An 18,267-nucleotide genomic window follows, 5' to 3' on the forward strand; every position below is an offset into this window, starting at 1 on the left:
GGCAACACACCAGGATAGGTAAAAACCTATGATGTAACTCTTGGAACTCTAGTCAAAATTTAAATTTTTAAAAAATTGACAGAATATTCATTAGTCTGGAAACTGTTCAGGGTACCTAACAGTTTTGTGCCATAACTGCCTCATATCTGAGAAGAGCCCTGTGTGCCTAGAAACTTAATAGGCTATTTTTTGTTGCCTTTTAGATTAACCAAGGTAGCCAACTTCAAGAAGTTCCTGACACAGAGGGGGCCTGGATGGCTCAGTTGGTTGGGTGTCTGCCTTCAGCTCAGGTCATGAACCCAGAGCCCCTGATCAAGTCCTGAGTTGGGCTCCCTGCTTAGCAGGGAATCTGCTTCTCCCTCTGACCATCCCCTCTCCCGTGCTTTCTCTCTCTCTCAAATAAATAAAATCTTTAAAACAACAACCAAAAAAACCCCACAAAATCAAAAAAAGAAGTTCCTAACACCAGACACTTCACAGTGCTGTCCACAGTACTGATGATTGTTTTCTGCTCTTCGAGTGGAAAGGATCAACATTGAGAATATGTCCATTGAATATTTTTGGAAATTAAGGTTTCAGAAATTTTTAAAACATTTTTAATAGGTAATATATGTGGTTAACCCACGCTACTAAAAGTAAGTCTCCCATTTCCACTTTTTCTTTAAAAAAGGTTTTAATGTGGTAAAATATATGTAACATAAAATTTGCCACAAACATCACCATTTTTAAGTATACAATTTATTACCATTAAATACATTCATGATGTTGTACAACCACCAATACCATCCATCTCCAGGACATGTCGTCTTATAAAACTGAAATTCTGTGCCCATTAAACAGTGATTACTATACTCTCCCCTGCTTTCAGCCCCTGGCAACCACCATTCTACTTTCAGTCTTTATGAATTTAACTACTCTTTGGTACCTCATGTGAGTAAAATCGAAGTATTTGTCTTTTTGTGACTGACTAAACTTTATCCTTGTGCTTTGATGCACAATTTTTAGAGCTTTTCCTGTAAGCCAATTGGTGTATTTTGTTGTTGTTGCCTGTGCCTTTGGTGTCACATTCAGTAAAATCACCACCAAATCCAGCGTCATTAAGCTTGGGTCCTATGTTTTCTTCTAAGAATTTTATGTAGTTTTAAGTCTTAGTTTTAAGTATTACCTTTAAGTCATGGATCCATTTTGAGTTAAATTTTTTATATGGTGTTAGGTAAGAGTCCAACTTTATTTTTTTGCATGTGGATGTCCAGTTTCCCCAGTACCATTTGTTGAAAAGACTGTCCTTTTCTCATTGAATAGATGTGGTGCCTTTGTCAAAAATCATGTGACGGTGTATGTGAGGGTTTCTGGGCTTTCTATTTATTTCCATCAGTCTATGCATCTGTCTTTATACAAGTACCATACTATTTTAATTACTCTAGCTTTGTAGTAAGCTTTGAAATTAACAAGTGTGGGGGCGCCTGGGTGGCTCAGTGGTTGAGGCCTCTGCCTTCAGCTCGGGTCGTGGTCTCGGGGTCCTGGGATCAAGTCCCGCGTCGGGCTCTCTGCTCGGTGGGGAGCCTGCCTCCTCCTATCTCTCTCTGCCTGCCTCTCTGCCTACTTGTGATCTGTCAAATAAATTTAAAAAAAAAAAAAAAAGAGAAATTAACAAGTGTGAGTCCTCCAGGTTTGTTTGTTTGTTTGTTTGTTTCAGGGTTATTTTGGCTTTTCAGAATCCCTTTTAGATTCCATGTGGATTTTAAGATTAGTTTCAATTTGTGCAAAATCGTCATTGAGATTTTTATAGATTGTATTAAATTTGCAGATCACTTGGGGTAATATGAACATCTTAAAACTATTACATCTAATCTGTGAATATGGGGCATGTTTTTGTTTAGGTCTTTAATTTTTTAAAATTTTTCATTTTTTTTCAACGGTGATTTGCAGTTTTCATTGTGCAAGTCTTCAGTCTCCTTGGTTATTAATTCCCAAGTATTTTATTCATTTTGATGTTATATGGAATTGTTTTTGTAATTTCCTTTCCATATTGTTCATTGTTTATGTATAGAAATGCACTGGACTTGTGTGTTGACTTTGTATCCTGCTACTTTGGTGAATTTATTTGTAAAGTCCTACCAGTTTTTGTGTGTATTCTTTAGAATTTTTAACATAAAAGATCATTCATCTGTGAACAAAGATAATTTTACTTCTTCCTTTCCAGTTTGGTTGCATTTTTATTTCTTTGTTTTGCCTAATTGCCCTGGCTAGAACATCCAGATCTGTTAAATAGACGTGATTAAAACAGGCAGCCTTGCCTTGTTCCTGATCTTAGAGGAAAACCTTACAGTCTTTCACCATTGAGTATGCTGTGGGCTTTTCATATGTATATGGCTTTTATTATATTGAGGTAGTTTTTTTCTATCCCTAGCTTGTTGAGTATTTTTTTCATAAAGGGTATTTCATTTTGTCAGATGCTTTTTCTTCATCAGTTAAGATGATTAAATGGTTTCCTTCATTCTATTAATAAGGCATATAACATTGGTGGATTTTTGTGTTTAACCATCCTTGCATTCCAGGAATAAAGCCCACTTTGTGATGCTGTATGATTCTTTTAATAAGTGCTGAATTTGATTTGCTACTATTTTGCAGAGGATTTTTACAACTTTGTTCGTAAGGATTATTCTGTAGTTTTCTTGTAGTGCCTTTGTCTGGCTTTGGTATCAGGGTAATACTGGATTCATAGAATGAATTACAAAGTTCCCTACTTTACAATTTATTTGGGAAAGTTTTAGCATTGGTATTAGTTATGTAAATGTTTGGTGGGATTCATCCATATGAAATCATCAGGTCTAGAGCTGTTAGTTTCCAGGATATTTGATTACTGATAAAATCTCCTTTCTAATTATAGAGCCGATCAGATATTCTATTTCTTCATGATATAGTCCTCATAGGTTTTGTGTTTATTTTATTGATTTTTTTTCTATTGATTTTCTTTCTTTCTTTTTTTTTTTTTTTAAGATTTTATTTACTTATTTGACAGAGAGAAATCACAAGTAGGCAGAGAGGCAGGCAGAGAGAGAGAGGAGGAAGCAGGCTCCCTGCCAAGCAGAGAGCCCGATGCGGGACTCGATCCCAGGACCCTGAGATCATGACCTGAGCTGAAGGCAGAGGCTTAACCCACTGAGCCACCCAGGCGCCCCTCCTATTGATTTTCTATTCTGAATTTCATTTGTCTTTAATCTCTTTTATTTTCTTCTATAAGTTTTGGGTTTACTTTGTTTTTTTGGTTCCTTAAGTTGTAAGGCTAGGATGTTGATTTGATTCTTCGTTGTTTCTTTTTTTTTCCTTAGATTTTTAAAATTTTATTTATTTATTTGACAGAGATCACAAGTAGGCAGAGGAGCAGGCAGAGAGAGGAGGAAGCAGGCTCCCTGCTGAGCAGAGAACCCAACTCAGGACCTTGAGACCATGACCTGAGCCTAAGGCAGAGGCTTTAATCCATTGAGCCACCCAGGCGCCCCTCGTTGTTTCTTAATATAAGTATTTATTGTTGTATAGCTTCCCTAACACTGTTTTCACTATGTCCCATAAGTTTTGGTATGCTGTGTTCTTGTTTTTATTCATCTCTAAGTATCTTCTGATTTCCCCTGTGACTTCTTTGGTTGGTTATGTTAATTTCCACAAATTTATGATTTTTTTATTCCAGTTCTACTTCTTTTACTGATTTCTAATTTCATCTTGTAATTGGAGAAGATGCTTTGTGTGACATCTATCTGTTTAAATATGTTGAGACTTAATTTGTGGCCTAATATATGGTTTGTCCTGGAAAATGTCCTGGTGTGTGCTTGAAAAGGTGTGTATTCTGTTGTTGGGTAGAGAGTACTGTATGTCCGTTAGATCTAGTTGGTTTATTGTGTTAAGTCCTTTATTTTCTTACTTCCTACTGTCTGGTTCTGTCCATTATTGAAAATTGATATCGAAGTTCTCCCACTATTATTATTGAACTGAATTTCTGGGGCACCTGGCTGGCTTTCTTGGAAGAGCATGTGGCTTTTTATCTCAGGGTCAGACCCCCATGTTGGGTATAGAGATTACGTAAATAAATAAAAGTTAAAAAAGAACTGTATTTCTCCCTTCAATTTTGTCAGGTTTTGCTTTATGTATTTTGCTAACCTGTTACTAGGTGTGTAAATGTATATAATTGTTATACTTCTTGATGTATTGAACCTTTTATTAATATATAAGGTCTTTCCTTGTCTCTTTTTTTTTTTTTTTTTTTTTTCAATTTAAAGACTATTTTTTCTGCTGTTAGAGCCACCTTTGCTCTCTTTTGGTTTTTATTTGCATGAAATATCTTTCTCTGTCCTTTCACATTCAGCCTATTTGTGTCTTTGGGTCTATAGTGAGTCTCTTGTAGACAGCATATAGTTGAATCCTGTGTTTTATCCATCCTGCCAATCTCTGTCTTTTGATTAGAGAATTTAATCCATTTACATTTAAACTAGTTACTGATAAGGAGAGACTTCTGTCATTTTGTTACCTATTTTCTATAGGCATGATATCCTTTTTGTCTCATTTCCTGTATGTTTCTGTCTTTTGTGTTCTGTTTCTTTTTTGTAGTGAAACATTTCAATTCTTTTTTCATTCCCTTTTGTGTATATCTATAGCTATTGTCCTTGTGCTTACCATGGGGATTACCTTTAACATCCCAGTTATAACACTCTAATTTAAATTTGTACCAACCTCAATGACATACAGACTGTTCCTTTAAACAACTCTATCCCTACTTTTCCCTTTTAGTTGTTGTCACAAAATTGTCTTTATATATTATGTGCCCCAAAACATAAATTAATAATTTTTTTAGGTTTATTAATCTCTTTAATTATGTAGAAAAAAACCCACTCACCTATCCATGGGGCCCTCCCTCTTTGCTGCATGCAGTCTCTGGCACCTGGGGTGCATGGCTCATTGCCAGCAACAGGATGCTACTGACAGGTTAAGGGTAAGGGTTAGAAAGGGAGTCAGCATATTTTCAAAAGTACCTTGGAATATGTCTAACTCAGGGTTTCACAGAAGTAGCAAGAATTTACTGAATCCAATAGAGTGGGTAGTATTGTGGATTTACAAGTATAAGGATATGTGGCTGGAGTAACTGAGACAAAAGGAAATGGCCAACTTCGAGCATGAATGAGAACCAGCTCTGATGGGGCAGGAAATGATGGAGAAGACTCAAGTCAGAGGAGCTCCTGTTTAGCAGCAACAGCTAGTATTCTAGCTGGAGTTGGAAATGCAAGAAAAAGACCGGAGATTAGGAGAACTGCAGAGAGCTCAAGAACAATTAAGAACAATTAGAGAAGGAGATGAGTGGGGCACCTAGATGGCTCAGTTTGTTAAGTATCCGCATTCAACTCGGATCATGATATCAGGGTCCTAGGATCGAGCCCCACATCAATCAACCTCCCTGCTTCTCAGGGGAGTCTGCTGCTCCCTCTTCCTCTGTCTCACCCCCCCCACCATGCTCATGCTCACGCTCTGTTTGTCTCAAATAAATCTTTAAAAAAAAAGAAAAGAAAGGAGATGAGAATGAGTATAGAAAATAACAGTGAAGATGTTTCCCATCGGGAGGATACAGCAGCAGTCTTAGGCAAAACACTAGTTGAAATTAGTGTTCTGTATGGGGCAGCTCACTTGAGCAGAGTGGAAGAACATGATGAACCAGTGCTATCTGATGTTTCACAAAACATTGATCAAGATTTGTATGATCAACCAACCTAAGAGCAATATTTTTTTCTGCTTGTTTCAAGTTTAAAAAAAAAAACTGTAGAAAACAAAAAGTGGAGTTACAAATCATTGTTACAAGAGTGCTCACTTTTTTTTTTTTTTTTTAAGATTTTATTTATTTATTTGACAGAGAAACAGGGGTAGCGGCAGGCAGAGGAAGAAGCAGACTCCCTGAGAACCAGGAAGCCGGATGTGGGACTCGATCCTAGGACCCTGAGATCATGACCTGAGCCGAAGGCAGACATTTAACTGACTGAGCCACCCAGGCACCCGTATTCATTGTTTTTATTTGGGGTTTTGTTACTGTTCTCATAGGCTGTCTCTGTGTTAAGGATCAGCCTGAAGTATAAACTCAAGGTCTCAGGTCTTTTCTGGGCCTGTGCCCTTCCCTGGACATACACAGTCACTTTCTTTTTCCCGTCGGTGTTGTAGTCTTTAGTATCTTAATTCCCAAATAAGGGAAAAAGAAAAAAATAAAGGGTTGGAAAAAATGGCTGTTGGCCCTTTAAGTCCTCTGGAAGTAATTTGGCTGGAGGAAGAGGGGCTTGTAGCAGTGGGGGGAGGTGCAGTAACAATGGCCATCCTGCTTATCTATACCTCTGTGAACCGAAGCAGCAGTCAGTGATGAGAGCACAGATCCCTGACATTTGGAGGATGAGGCCCTTTTTGTCTGCTCTTATTTTCCCACAAGCTGTATATGCGCTCCTCCAGGATCGTGTGCACAGCTGCCTGCCCCTTGAGAAGGGGTGGGGGGAATGGGTAGTTGTTAAGAGCCGAAATTGACCAAAATTAACCAGAGTTTACCATCCAAGGCTTTAGTAGGCTCTAGATTTCCAATAATTATACCAGGCAGATTCTGCCATTGCAGTTGTTGTCTAGGTGGGCCTACATATTTCAGGTGCTTCCTACTCTTCCATTTTCCCAGAATCCTCCACCCCTACTCTGATTTTAAGTTCTTGTGATCTTGGGGCACCTGGATGGCTCAGTCTGTTAGGCACTGGACTCTTGATTTTGGCTCAGATCTTCATCTCAGGGTAGTGAGATCAAGCCTGTTAGGTTCTCTCCCTTTCTCTCTCTCTCCCTTCCTTCCCCCCCCACCTTCCCTAAATAAAGTTCTTGTGGTCTTGAGGTGCTTTATGACTGTATGTTACAATCATTTGTCTCCACTCCCACTTATTAACACAAAGTGCCAAACCCTGCTTTATTTCATTTTGAAACTATTTTAGAGATCTTTCCTTATTAGTTTATGTAGATCTGCAACATCCTTTTCTCTTTTAATAATTTTCCACCACTCAAAATTAATTTAACACAGTCACATCTGCTTCCGATTTTTTTTAACTTTTTTTTTTTTTTTTTTTTGGTCAGAATGAGCACAGGCAGACAGAGTGGCAGGCAGAGGCAGAGGGAGAAGCAGGCTTCCTGCTAAGCAAGGAGCCCGATGCGGGACTCGATCCCAGGACTCTGGGATCATGACCTGAGCCGAAGGCAGCCGCTTAACCAACTGAGCCACTCAGGCGTCCCCTGATTTTTTTAATATAGCATAAATTAAGCTCACATCACCTATAACCACATCTTCCCTCCTCTCACAGTCCCCTTGCCAAAGACAAATCACTATGGCCTAGGCTACTTCCTATACTACTTAACACACCCACAAGATTAACACTGTTTAATGCATGTATAAGACACTGCCAGTCTACTTTCCACATACATACACAGCACTGTGTAGGATACATACACAGAATACCATGTATTGTTACCTACATGTCTGTGAGAGTCACAGTATATAGAAATTTCTACATGCATAGTATCACAAAGCTGGTAAGATACTTGGCTCTGGAGCCAGGCTGGCTAAGTTTGGTTTCTAGCTTTTCATCTTAACCTTAAGCTAGTTAGCCTCTCTGTACTTCTGTTTGTTCATCTCTAAAATAAGACAAATAAAAGGACTTACCTCATAGAGTTCTTACAGAGATTAAATGAGACATTCTCTGTATAGTACTTAAAATGCAAACTACTCAATAGATGTTACCATGGTGATTTTGATCTTCTCTCTTTAACTGTTACTTGGTATTCCTTTGTATTAATGAACCGTATCTATTTCCCTCTGGGGAAACATTCAGGTTATTTCTGGTTTTCCACAATTACAAACTGCAGCAGTGTATGTATCTCCTTGTATATGGCTGTGAGGTTCACTTGTTGGTTTGGTGGATCTTATATATAGTTCGGATAAATTCAGTTGATCCGAAGTAGGCCTGGATATGAATACTTCTATTTTCAGGCTCTTGTCACTTGCACCTGGGATATCAAACTGTTGCTCTCCAGTGCATACTGAAAAGGGCAGTTGCTGGATTAAAGGGAACAGGCATTTTCAGTTGTCCCAGGTGTGAGTGTGCTTATGTGTGCACACCTTCAATGACACCGTATTAGGTGCTGTTTATCAACATTGTCTCTCATGGTTTCAGTCTGTATTTCACTTAACTTAGGCTGAGCATCTTTTCATTTGTTGTGAACTGTAACTTTCTTAGTGCAATTTTAATTTGGGTTTATACTACTAAAAATCTCTTTTCCACATTATTTAGTTCTGCAGGTTATAGTATGTTGCAAGAAACGGTGGTCCATATCAAAAATCTTTATTTTAGGGTATTTTGATTTATTCCAGTTTGAGAACTGTGAAGCCCCCTGGGGATACTGGGGCCCTCTCTTCATTTTCATAGATTATATTGGTTTTGTAATATTGCAGAGTTTGACAGAGACAGTAAAGCTACCTCTAGCCCTGCACTGTCCAAGAGATTACCCACTAGTACATACAACCATTAGATACTTGAGTGTGGCCAATCTAAAGTGAGGTATGCTGTGAATATATAAAGTAGGTTTCAGCGATTTACTACAAAAAAGAATGTGATGTATCCCATTAATAACTTCTTAATATTACATAATGAAATGATAATATTTTGAGTATGTTGGGTTAAATAAAATATTAAAATTTCACCTGTTTTCTTTTTTGATGTGGTTACTAGAAAATTTGAAATAACATATATAGCTTGCATTTTATATCTTTTAGACAGTGCTACTCTAGGTTGACTTTATAAATACCTTACATAAGTTCTAGAACTATGGTGGCAGGTGGGTAACATGCATACTTTGTACAAAAACTCCCTCTAAACTGCTGGTTTTGAAACTGAAGTTCATGAAAGACAGAATGAACAGATAGTCACCAGTTATCAGTCTGCTCACCCTGTGATCCTTCTGATATCCGCACTTGGCAAATATAAACCCCACTGGGAGAGGGGTAATGGGGAGGAAAATACTGGTTATTTGACTTTATTTTAAAGTGGCAAGAATTTTTTTTATCTTTCCCAATACCCCTAATAGTAAGACACCCTACCCTGTATGTAAACTATCAAGGCAGGGACCAAGTCTTCTTATTTGTATTTCCGTGTATAATCAGTGCCTATTAAATGCTGATAGATTTGAACTCCACCTTTGGTTCCTAGCAAGAGAATTTCTGAAGCACCATGATGCTTTTGTCCTTTATGATGGGGATTGCTACTGGTCTCTTGTGGTTCATCCTGATAAATACTTGAAATAAGATCCAACTAAGATAGTGATAGACATAGTTTCAATTCCCATGTCAACTGTTAAACAAGGCCATGGAGGTCCAAAGGACTTTTGAGACAGTTTAGAAACTGGAACTGTGGGAAAGTTCCCCAGCACTCCTGCATGGATCTGCACCTGTAATTCTCGCCGGTGTGCTCCCGGAAGCATTTCCCATCGTAACCCTGACAGGCCCATTACTGACCTGAATATAGGACTCAGGAAAGAGAACATCACACTTCTCTAATCCTCAGGAGTAAAGCTCAGAGAAGCTAGCTGTCTTTTTGGAAAGTGGAGAATAGAAGCAACAGTCATTGAGTGATAATTAGTAAACCATACCTAAGAAGAGGCTTAAGGTTTCTCAGTTTGAACTATTACTTACGAAGACTTCCTTTTCTTTCTCTTTAGGGGCAAGCTGTGTGTGATTGACTGGAAGACATCGGAGAAACCGAAACCTTACATTCGAAATACATTTGACAACCCGCTGCAGGTTGTGGCCTATGTTGGTGCCATAAATAATGATGCCAACTATAGCTTTCAGGTTGGGACACTGAGCCTCTACTTACATAAAGCCTTGCTCGATGCTTATTCATGGCTACTTAACTCCTTGTGATTTTTATTCTGTTTTGGTCCCATTATTCACTCTGTTCCTTGTCCTTCTACCCTTAAAAAGCACTTCCCCTGTTCTGAGCTTTCTGTCATTGTGAATAGTGCTTTAGTGTTTACAGTCCATTCTTCAATATCTTACTTGTCATCTTTGTGTTCTTACGTATCCTGGTATAATCTTTCACCAACCCCTCTTAGAAACAGGAGTTATTACTGTAGATTGTTTTATTCTGAGTTTGCCCTAGAGCAAAAAGGAAATGAACCTCAACTCTGGTCCTACTGTAGAAATATTGGAACTGCCCTGTGTTTCTTCCTAGGTTCAGTGTGGCTTAATCGTGGTGGCCTACAAAGATGGATCCCCTGCTCACCCACATTTCATGGACACTGAGCTCTGTTCGCAGTACTGGGCCAAGTGGCTTCTTCGACTAGAAGAATATACAAAGAAGGAAAAGAACCAGAATGTTCAGAAACCAGATTAAGGGACAGAATGATGTCTGGGAACATTCAGTGGTTCCTCACAATTTGGGAAGATCTGTTGGCTGCTTAAGGTAGAGATGCCACAGGATCTGAAAGCTACATAACCCAAGTGGAAGTATTTGTTGAAATCTATAACAACCAAAAAGATGGAAAAGCCAGAGAAATTTGGATGTTAAGGGTTGGACTTGAGCACATAAAAGAAGCACAAGTAAGCATGGTCTATCATTTACCTAGAAAAGCAAAGCAGGATTCTCACCATGTTGGCGGCTCTTGGACTCCTCTCTATAACCTGTTCCTGAGAAGGATGTCCAGTCCTTGAATTGAGATTGGAGGGCTTGAGGCTTGGCATGCTAGAAGTTCCCAGGGTACCCCAGGAGGGAAGGGGTCACAAGCCCCCAGCTATGTGTGGAGGGAGAAATCGCATCGGCCCACTCCTGCTGCCAATGTGATTTCCTAAAACTAGTTTTATATGTTGAGGTTTTCTGTATATTTCACTTAGGGGAAAAAAACTTCCATTTAATATTTTTGAAAAAATGTTTTTGTTTTTTTTTTTTTTCATACATAATGTGATTCCTTAGCCTCAGGTAAAACATTGCTCTCTGGAAAGATGGAGCATTTTTCACATGGTTGACAATCCCGCTTAACATACCAGTGAATAAACCTTAGGAGTAGCCAGACCCCAGTCTGAGCTTTGTAATTACGGATATTTTAGTAGCTCTGTTCTGATTTGAGTCAATGAACCATGTACATAAAGAAAAAGTATCATTTGTGAGATTCTTCAGCTAGGGAGAACAGTAAATTTTGTGTGTGTGATAAGTAATAAAAAGTATTAGTTGTCATTGGGATCGGGAAACTTAATAAATAAATGCCCACTATAGCTTTGGGGGAAGGGTCCCTGTTTTATGGAATGGGATAGCATTTAAGTTACATTTGTGGTCTTAAAATAGTAGGGTGCTACAGTTTTTTTTTAATTAGCCATTAATTATAAGAAATAAAATATAATGTGAATAAAGTAATGTTTTTGAATAAAGGCTGTTGTTTCAGTTTCTTTTTACTTAGATTAGTGTGTTTATAGAGTAATTTCATAAACCTGGAAATTGTTTAGATTTTGTATTTAGAAGTTCAGAATTCAGCTTTGCCACTGGCCTAGTAGCCCTGGTGTGAATTCTGTGTAAGTACGTACAGGAAGGAGGCATCCTCTGCGATGGCCACCTGGCAAGGAAAGTAAGCTTCAGGTAGGAGGAAGGAGGATTGCAGGGGAACTTTCATACACACCTCTACATTCTCTTCAAGCAGCAGACATTCACATAGCCTGTCATTTCCAAAGTCAAAAGTCAAGTGAGATCATTAAAAGTTGGAAGAGCATGGGGCACCTGGGTGGCTCAGTGTGTTAAAGCCTCCGCCTTCGGCTCGGGTCATGATCCCGGGATCCTGGTATCGAGCCCCATGTGGGGCTCTCTGCTCAACAGGGAATCAGCTTCCTCCTCTCTCTCTGCCTGCCTCCCGACTACTTGTGATCTGTGTCTGTCAAAAAAGTAAATAAAATCTTTAAAACAATAAAAAATAAAAAATATAAAAGTTGTAAGAGCAGATTTTTCCCACACTGCTTTAATAAGCCTCCCTCCAGAATTAAGGAGACTAGGCCCAGCAAGACAGCTTTTTTTTTTTTTTTTAAGATTTTATTTGGCACAGGGAGAGATCACAAGTAGGCAGAGAGGCAAGGGGAAGCAGGCTCCCTGCTGAGCAGAGAGCCCAGTGCAGGGCTTGATCCCAGGACTCCGAGATCATGACCTGAGCCAAAGGCAGAGGCTTTAACCAACTGAGCCACCCAGGCACCCAAGACAGCATTTTAATTGTTTCCTAGGGTTCATAGAAATGTACCTTGGACCTGGCGCTTTGCACCAAATCTCCCAAGCTAATGGCATTAAGAGTCCCATGGAAGACCCTCAGAGTCTGACCAGGCAGACAAGGTTGTATGAGAACAACCAAAGTTAATCCCTGGGCAGACTTCCCAGAAAGACATAAGAACACCAGTGTCTCACTACAATCCTGAAAGTCCTCAGATCTCACCCATTTAAGAAGTCTCAATCCTCTTGAGAGGGAAATGTCAATGAAAAACTATTTTCCTGGCTAAGTCATAGGAGGAGAAAGCCAAATCTGAGTTTCTAAATGAGACAACTTCTTAAGAATTACCATGTATATCACTAAGTTGTGGATACCACCTGTTTCCCTAAGTGATGTGGCATATTAAAATCCAGTGAAGGGGCGGATAACCCACTGGGTGGCTCAGTGGGTTAAGCCTCTGCCTTCAGCTCATGTCATGATCCCAGGATCCTGGGATCGAGCCCCACATCAGGCTCCCTGCTCAGCAGGGAGCCTGCTTCCCCCTCTTTTTCTGCCTGCCTCTCTGCCTCCTTGTGATCTCTGTCTGTCAAATGGATAAATAAAATCTTAAAATAAATTCTAGTGAAGTGAAACACGATTTGTGATGAGGGATTCTCTAAATGAGGATAATTAAAATATATTTTTTAAAATGTTTATTTATTTGAGGGCTGCCTGGGTGGCTCAGTCAGTTAAACATCTGCCTTCTGCTCAGGTCATGATCCGAGTCCTGGGATGAGTCCTGCATCAGTCAGGCTCCTTGCTCAGCAAGAGCTTGCTTCTTTTTCGTGCCACTCTCCCTGCTGTCTGCGTGCTCTCTCTCTCTGACAAATAAAAACCTTTAAAAGGAGCAAGAACACAAGGGAGGGGGGCGGGGAGGCCAGACGGAGAGGGAGAAGATTCCTCAAGTGAGCAGGGAGACCAATATGGGGCTTGATCCCAGGACCCCAGGATCAAGACCTGAGCCCAGGCAGACAGAAGTGTAACTGACTGAGCCACCCAGGTGCCCTAAAATATTTTTTGTGAAGAGGCTCCCTCATAGCCTAGGATATAGTATTACAGTCTTGGGCTTTGAGACAATCCATTAGGTTCAGAGCTATCCACATGCCCTTTTCCTCTGCAGTTCTACACATTCTTAGTGCATTCAGCCACTGACAAAAGCTCCATGCTGGCTGGCACTAAAAACCAATTTTCAATTTTATACAAAGAAGTTTTATCTTCCCTCTTCCCATCCACCCCCCACCCCCCAGACCTGACCTCTTGCTCAGAGCCATTATCCCCTTTTAATTGGAGAGCATTAACCTCCATAAACCTATTACAGTTCTAGGAAAACTTGTCACCATATAACCCGTGATTTCATATGTGTTGACTCTGGTAAATACAGGAAGAGGGTTAGTTGTAAGTCATTGTGTTTCTAGGTAACGAATTTGCCTACTGGCTTTAAATGGAGTTAGAGAGGGGTAATTTGTTTGAGTCACTGTGTCTTTCCACCTGAGCAATTAAACATTTGATTATAACCTGCCTTCCTCTCCACCACCACCCCCCCCCCCCCCCCCCCCCCCACACACACACACACACACACACACACACACACACACACACTCAAGTAAAGCAAAGGAGTAGTTGGAACTTTACTTAAAAAGAAACACTTCAGGGCGCCTGGGTGGCTCAGTGGGTTAAGCCTCTGCCTTCGGCTCAGGTCATGGTCCCAGGGTCCTGGGATCAAGCCCCACATCGGGCTCTCTGCTCAGCAGGGAGCCTGCTTCCTTCTCTCCCTCTCTCTGCCTGCCTCTCTGCCTACTTGTGATCTCTCTCTCTGTCAGATAAATAAATAAAATATTAAAAAAAAAAAAAAAAAGAAACACTTCAATGGTTTGGAGCTGGTGTCCTAAAGAGAACCACTGTCTTAAGTCAGTCACTAAGCACAAGACAACGCTCCCTGCCCCCTCCTCCTTCCCTTATTTCCAACCTCAGAGGCCTACAGGTTTGTGCTGCTGCAGGAAGTCTGAAGGTATGGAACCTCAAGTGATTTACACTATAGAAGGGAGCTTGAGAAAAGCTCTCTGGGGAGATGGCCCTGATGGAGCAAAAGGTTTGTATGGTTGCTTGACAATAACAGTTGTCAGGTTTGAGGAACGAATTTGTGAGGATCCAATCATAAAATGATGTTCTGGGGGTGCCTGGGTGGCTCAGTGGATTAGGCCTCTGCCATCAGCTTGGGTCGTGATCTCAGCAGGGAGCCTGCTTCCCCCTCTCTCTCTGCCTGCCTCTCTGCCTACTTGTGATCTCTTTCTCTCTCTCTCTGTCAAATAAATAAGTAAAATATTTTTTTTTAAGATTTTATTTATTTATTTGACAGACACACCAGGAACACAAGCAGAGGTATTGGGAGAGGGAGAAGCAGGCCTCCCAGAGAGCAGGGAGCCTGATGTGGGGCTCGATCCCAGGACCCTGGCATCATAACCTGAGCTGAAGTCAGACGCTTGACAGCTGAGCCACCCAGATGCCCCAATAAACAAAATCTTAAAAAAAAAAAAAAAAAAAAAGATACTCTGAATTAGAGTAGGGTTTGAGCTTCTGCATTTTTGCTCAGGATACAGAAGGAAAGAGAAAATAATAGCACATTACAGATAAGCTTAAAAGTCCTTGTCTTTTGTTTCCCTCCTCAACCCTGACACACCATTATAAATTTGGTATGCATCTTTCCAGTGTATCCTTTAACAGTTTGAATCTCCATGCTGGTCCCCATAATATGCAGATTTGCTTCCTGTCTTTTTGATAGTTGCTTGCTTTATCTCCACATTTGTTTTTGCCAAGTTGACCACTTGTAGATCTAGTGCGTGGCGTTACCTGCTCTCCAGTATTCCCTCAGGCTTTCTTGTCTCATCAACAGGGTTAGCCTAGCAGACATTGCGGCAGTAAACACCCTTGTGTGTGCGTGTGTGTGTGTGTCTTTCCTGGCGTACACGAGGCACATGCCCTGTACTGGAAGCAGGGCGAGCATTGGAGCTCTGCCACTTACTAGCTCTCTAACCTGAGTCAAGGTGCCTGAACTTTGGGTGCCTGGATGTCCCCTGTATAAAGGGAGAGGGAAATAACCGTGGCTGCCCACATGGAGTTGGGAGGGCTGGATGATGTAAGCACTTAAGGCAGGTCCTGCAGGGCGCATAGTCAGGTCAAAATAAACATTAGCCATCATCATCCTCAAATCCAGATCAAATCCATGATCAAATCCAGACGTGTTGGGGCTGGGTCACATGGTGTGTGCCGCGTGAAAGTGACACTCAAATTCCTCCAAAATAGTGCTATCCATTTATGCTTCCACCAGTGCTTGCTGACATTCACCGCTTTCCCACATAGTCACTAACAAGAGTTTTAAGACTTTTTTCCCCCCTTTTTTTGCCAACATCATGGGGTGAAAACGGTTACTTTTTATCTTGAGCTGCATGATTGCGCGAAAAAAACTTGCTTTAAAACAGGACTGCCATCTAGTGGTGGGAAAAGTAAACTGCACTTATACGGCACAAGCCAAATCTGGGAGTACCTACATGTAGCTTGGGGTACTTTGTCATTAAGGCGGGTCTGGCTGCTTTAATTCCACTGTGTGAGGGTTCTATTATCTTCCCCCATTTTTAAGCAGCTCGTGATTTCCTCCTCATTTTTTCCAGTACGGCAACATGGAGACCCGTCTGCACAACCCTGTGCGTGCGGCCTCACAGCCCAAGGAATCTGGGTCACTGGCTCAGAAAAGAGGAACGAGATAAATTAGGAACGAGACTATTTACAAACTGGCAGGAGACTGTGGCTCCTAGCAGGGCGAGCTTTCCTTGAGCAATCCTGACTCCCCAGTGGAGAGGTGGTCAAGTGCCTGCATCAGCCTCATTCCCTCAAACCCCCACAGAGGGCTGAGCAGGGTCCCAATGACCATCCTTCCAAACCCAGGACTTGGACTGTCTGCTGTGAAGACTTTTCAAATCAACGTCTACAAAGATTTAAAAGTGCATGGCAATGTTAGAGGTTAATCATCAAAGACCTAGACACTTCTTATTTATTTTTTTAAAGATTTTATTTATTTGAGAGAGAGCACGAGTGGGGGTAAAGGGCAGAGGAAGAGAGAGAAGCAGGCTCCCCACTGAGCAAAGAGCCCTATGCAGGGCTTGATCCCAGACCTGAGCTGGCTTAACCGACTGAAGCAGCTAGGCATCCCACATAGGTACATTTTTAAAACTCTGTACAAAAATGTTCCTTGAAAGATAAAGGTATAAATAAAGCAATGTCACTGAAAAGTTTATACAACATGTATTTAATTAAGTACCGTTACTAAAATAATGGGATATTACAAGTTGAAGAAAGAAAACAGTCTCGACAACAAGGAAAGGTGAGTTGTGATTAGAAACACCCACTCGGGCTGATCTAGACTATTCCTCAGCACCAGGCTCCTGCCCATTTCTAAGCTGTTATTCCTGTGGATACCTTTGCCTGAAATAACTTCCCTTCCTCTGTTCAGCCAGATCTTCATCTTCGAAGTGCTTGGGCCTGAACCCCTCTCTCCCCTTAAGTCTCACCAACGCTACAGGGGAGGAGACAAAGTAGTGTAGAAAGCACAAGTCTCAGAATCAGGCAGACATCGAATCTGGCCTGCTGCCTGTTTCTGTTCAGGCTGTGCGCTAACAATTGTTGCTCACATTTTGAAACGGTTGAAAAAAAAATCAAAAGTGGACTCAATGACACAAGAAAATGGTAAAAATTCTAATTTCAGTGTCTAAAAATAAAGCGTTCTTGGAACACAGCGACCCCCACTTATTTACATGTTGTCTAGGGCTGCAGAGTTAAGTATGTGCAGAGAAGGCTTATGACCCACAAAGCCTAAAATATTTGCTATCTGGACCTGTACAGAGGTTGGCTGACTCCTGGTCTGGACGAGAGCTGATGGTGGCTGGGGCAAGAGAGGTGGCGGAGATGCTGGCTAACAGCCAGATTTGAGATGTACTTTGGGAGGCTTGCCTGGCTGCTGGGATGAGTAGGGTTGAGGAAGAGGTGTAAAGGTAGCTCCTTGCTTCGGGGCTGGACAGGTGGGTGTTATTTGCTGGAATGGGAAAGATGAGAGTGAGAGAACAAACCAGGTGAAATCCTAGCTCTTCCCCCATTGCCAATACCATCAGCTAGCTCTGCTGTGTTAAGAATCACCCCGACAGGGGCGCCTGGGTGGCTCAGTGGGTTAAGCCTCTGCCTTCGGCTCAGGTCATGATCTCAGGGTCCTGGGATCAAGCCCCACATCGGGCTCTCTGCTCAGCGGGGAGCCTGCTTCTTCCTCTCTCTCTACCTGCCTCTCTGCCTACTTGTGATCTCTATCAAATAAATAAATAAAATCTTTAAAAAAAAAAAAAAGAATCACCCCGACATTAGTGGCTTAAAACTTATTTCTCATGAGTCAAGGACAGGTTCTGGTGTAGGGACTCCCCTGGGGGCAGGACCCTGGGGGCAGGACCAGCTAGGATGGCCCATGGTTAGCTCAGGACCAGTTGGGGCCATGGAGATGCCCGGCCCTGAATCTCCTGTCCTCCAGCAGCCTGGCTCACTCAGAAGGCAGTGGTGGAAGGGTTCCCAGGAGCCACAAAAGATTATGCTCCAGTGCACTGTACTTTCCAAGCCTGTCTGGGCTATGTTCCCCGATCCCCCAATGCCCAAAGCAAGTCATGTGACCAAGCCAAGATTCTGGAGGGGCGTGGGGGGATGAGCAGGGGAGCTGTTAATTACACTTATCACCTCTCCATGAGAGAAGCCAAAAAGTCACATTGCAAAGAGGGTGTGGATCCAGGGAAGGGAAGACCTGGGTGCATTTTTACAATCTACCAAGCTGACCGGGTGACTCAGGCAAATTACAGGAAGTCTTTGAGCTTTGGTTTTCTCATCAGTAAATGGACAACACAACAACAACTTCATAGAATT

General features: G+C 41.4%; 1 protein-coding gene and 1 pseudogene across 2 annotated transcripts in view; both read left to right on the forward strand.

Moving 5' to 3' along the window:
- The window catches only part of LOC111141468, a 5,954-nt pseudogene extending 197 nt beyond the window's left edge, over positions 1-5,757 (forward strand).
- LOC111141595 (mitochondrial genome maintenance exonuclease 1) overlaps positions 1-11,456 on the forward strand; it is a 17,780-nt gene extending 6,324 nt beyond the window's left edge. For both annotated transcript variants that reach the window (XM_022494262.1, XM_022494263.1), the window contains exons 4-5: positions 9,763-9,895; positions 10,278-11,456. In XM_022494262.1, the coding sequence (XP_022349970.1) occupies positions 9,763-9,895; positions 10,278-10,439 (295 nt within the window). In that variant the 3' untranslated portion in view covers positions 10,440-11,456. The remainder of the gene's footprint in view (positions 1-9,762; positions 9,896-10,277) is intronic.
- Positions 11,457-18,267: the final 6,811 nt, after the last annotated feature.

This window comes from Enhydra lutris, unplaced genomic scaffold, assembly GCF_002288905.1.
Source record: "Enhydra lutris kenyoni isolate GAN:26980312 unplaced genomic scaffold, ASM228890v2 scaffoldscaffold6, whole genome shotgun sequence".
Lineage (NCBI taxonomy): Eukaryota > Metazoa > Chordata > Mammalia > Carnivora > Mustelidae > Enhydra > Enhydra lutris.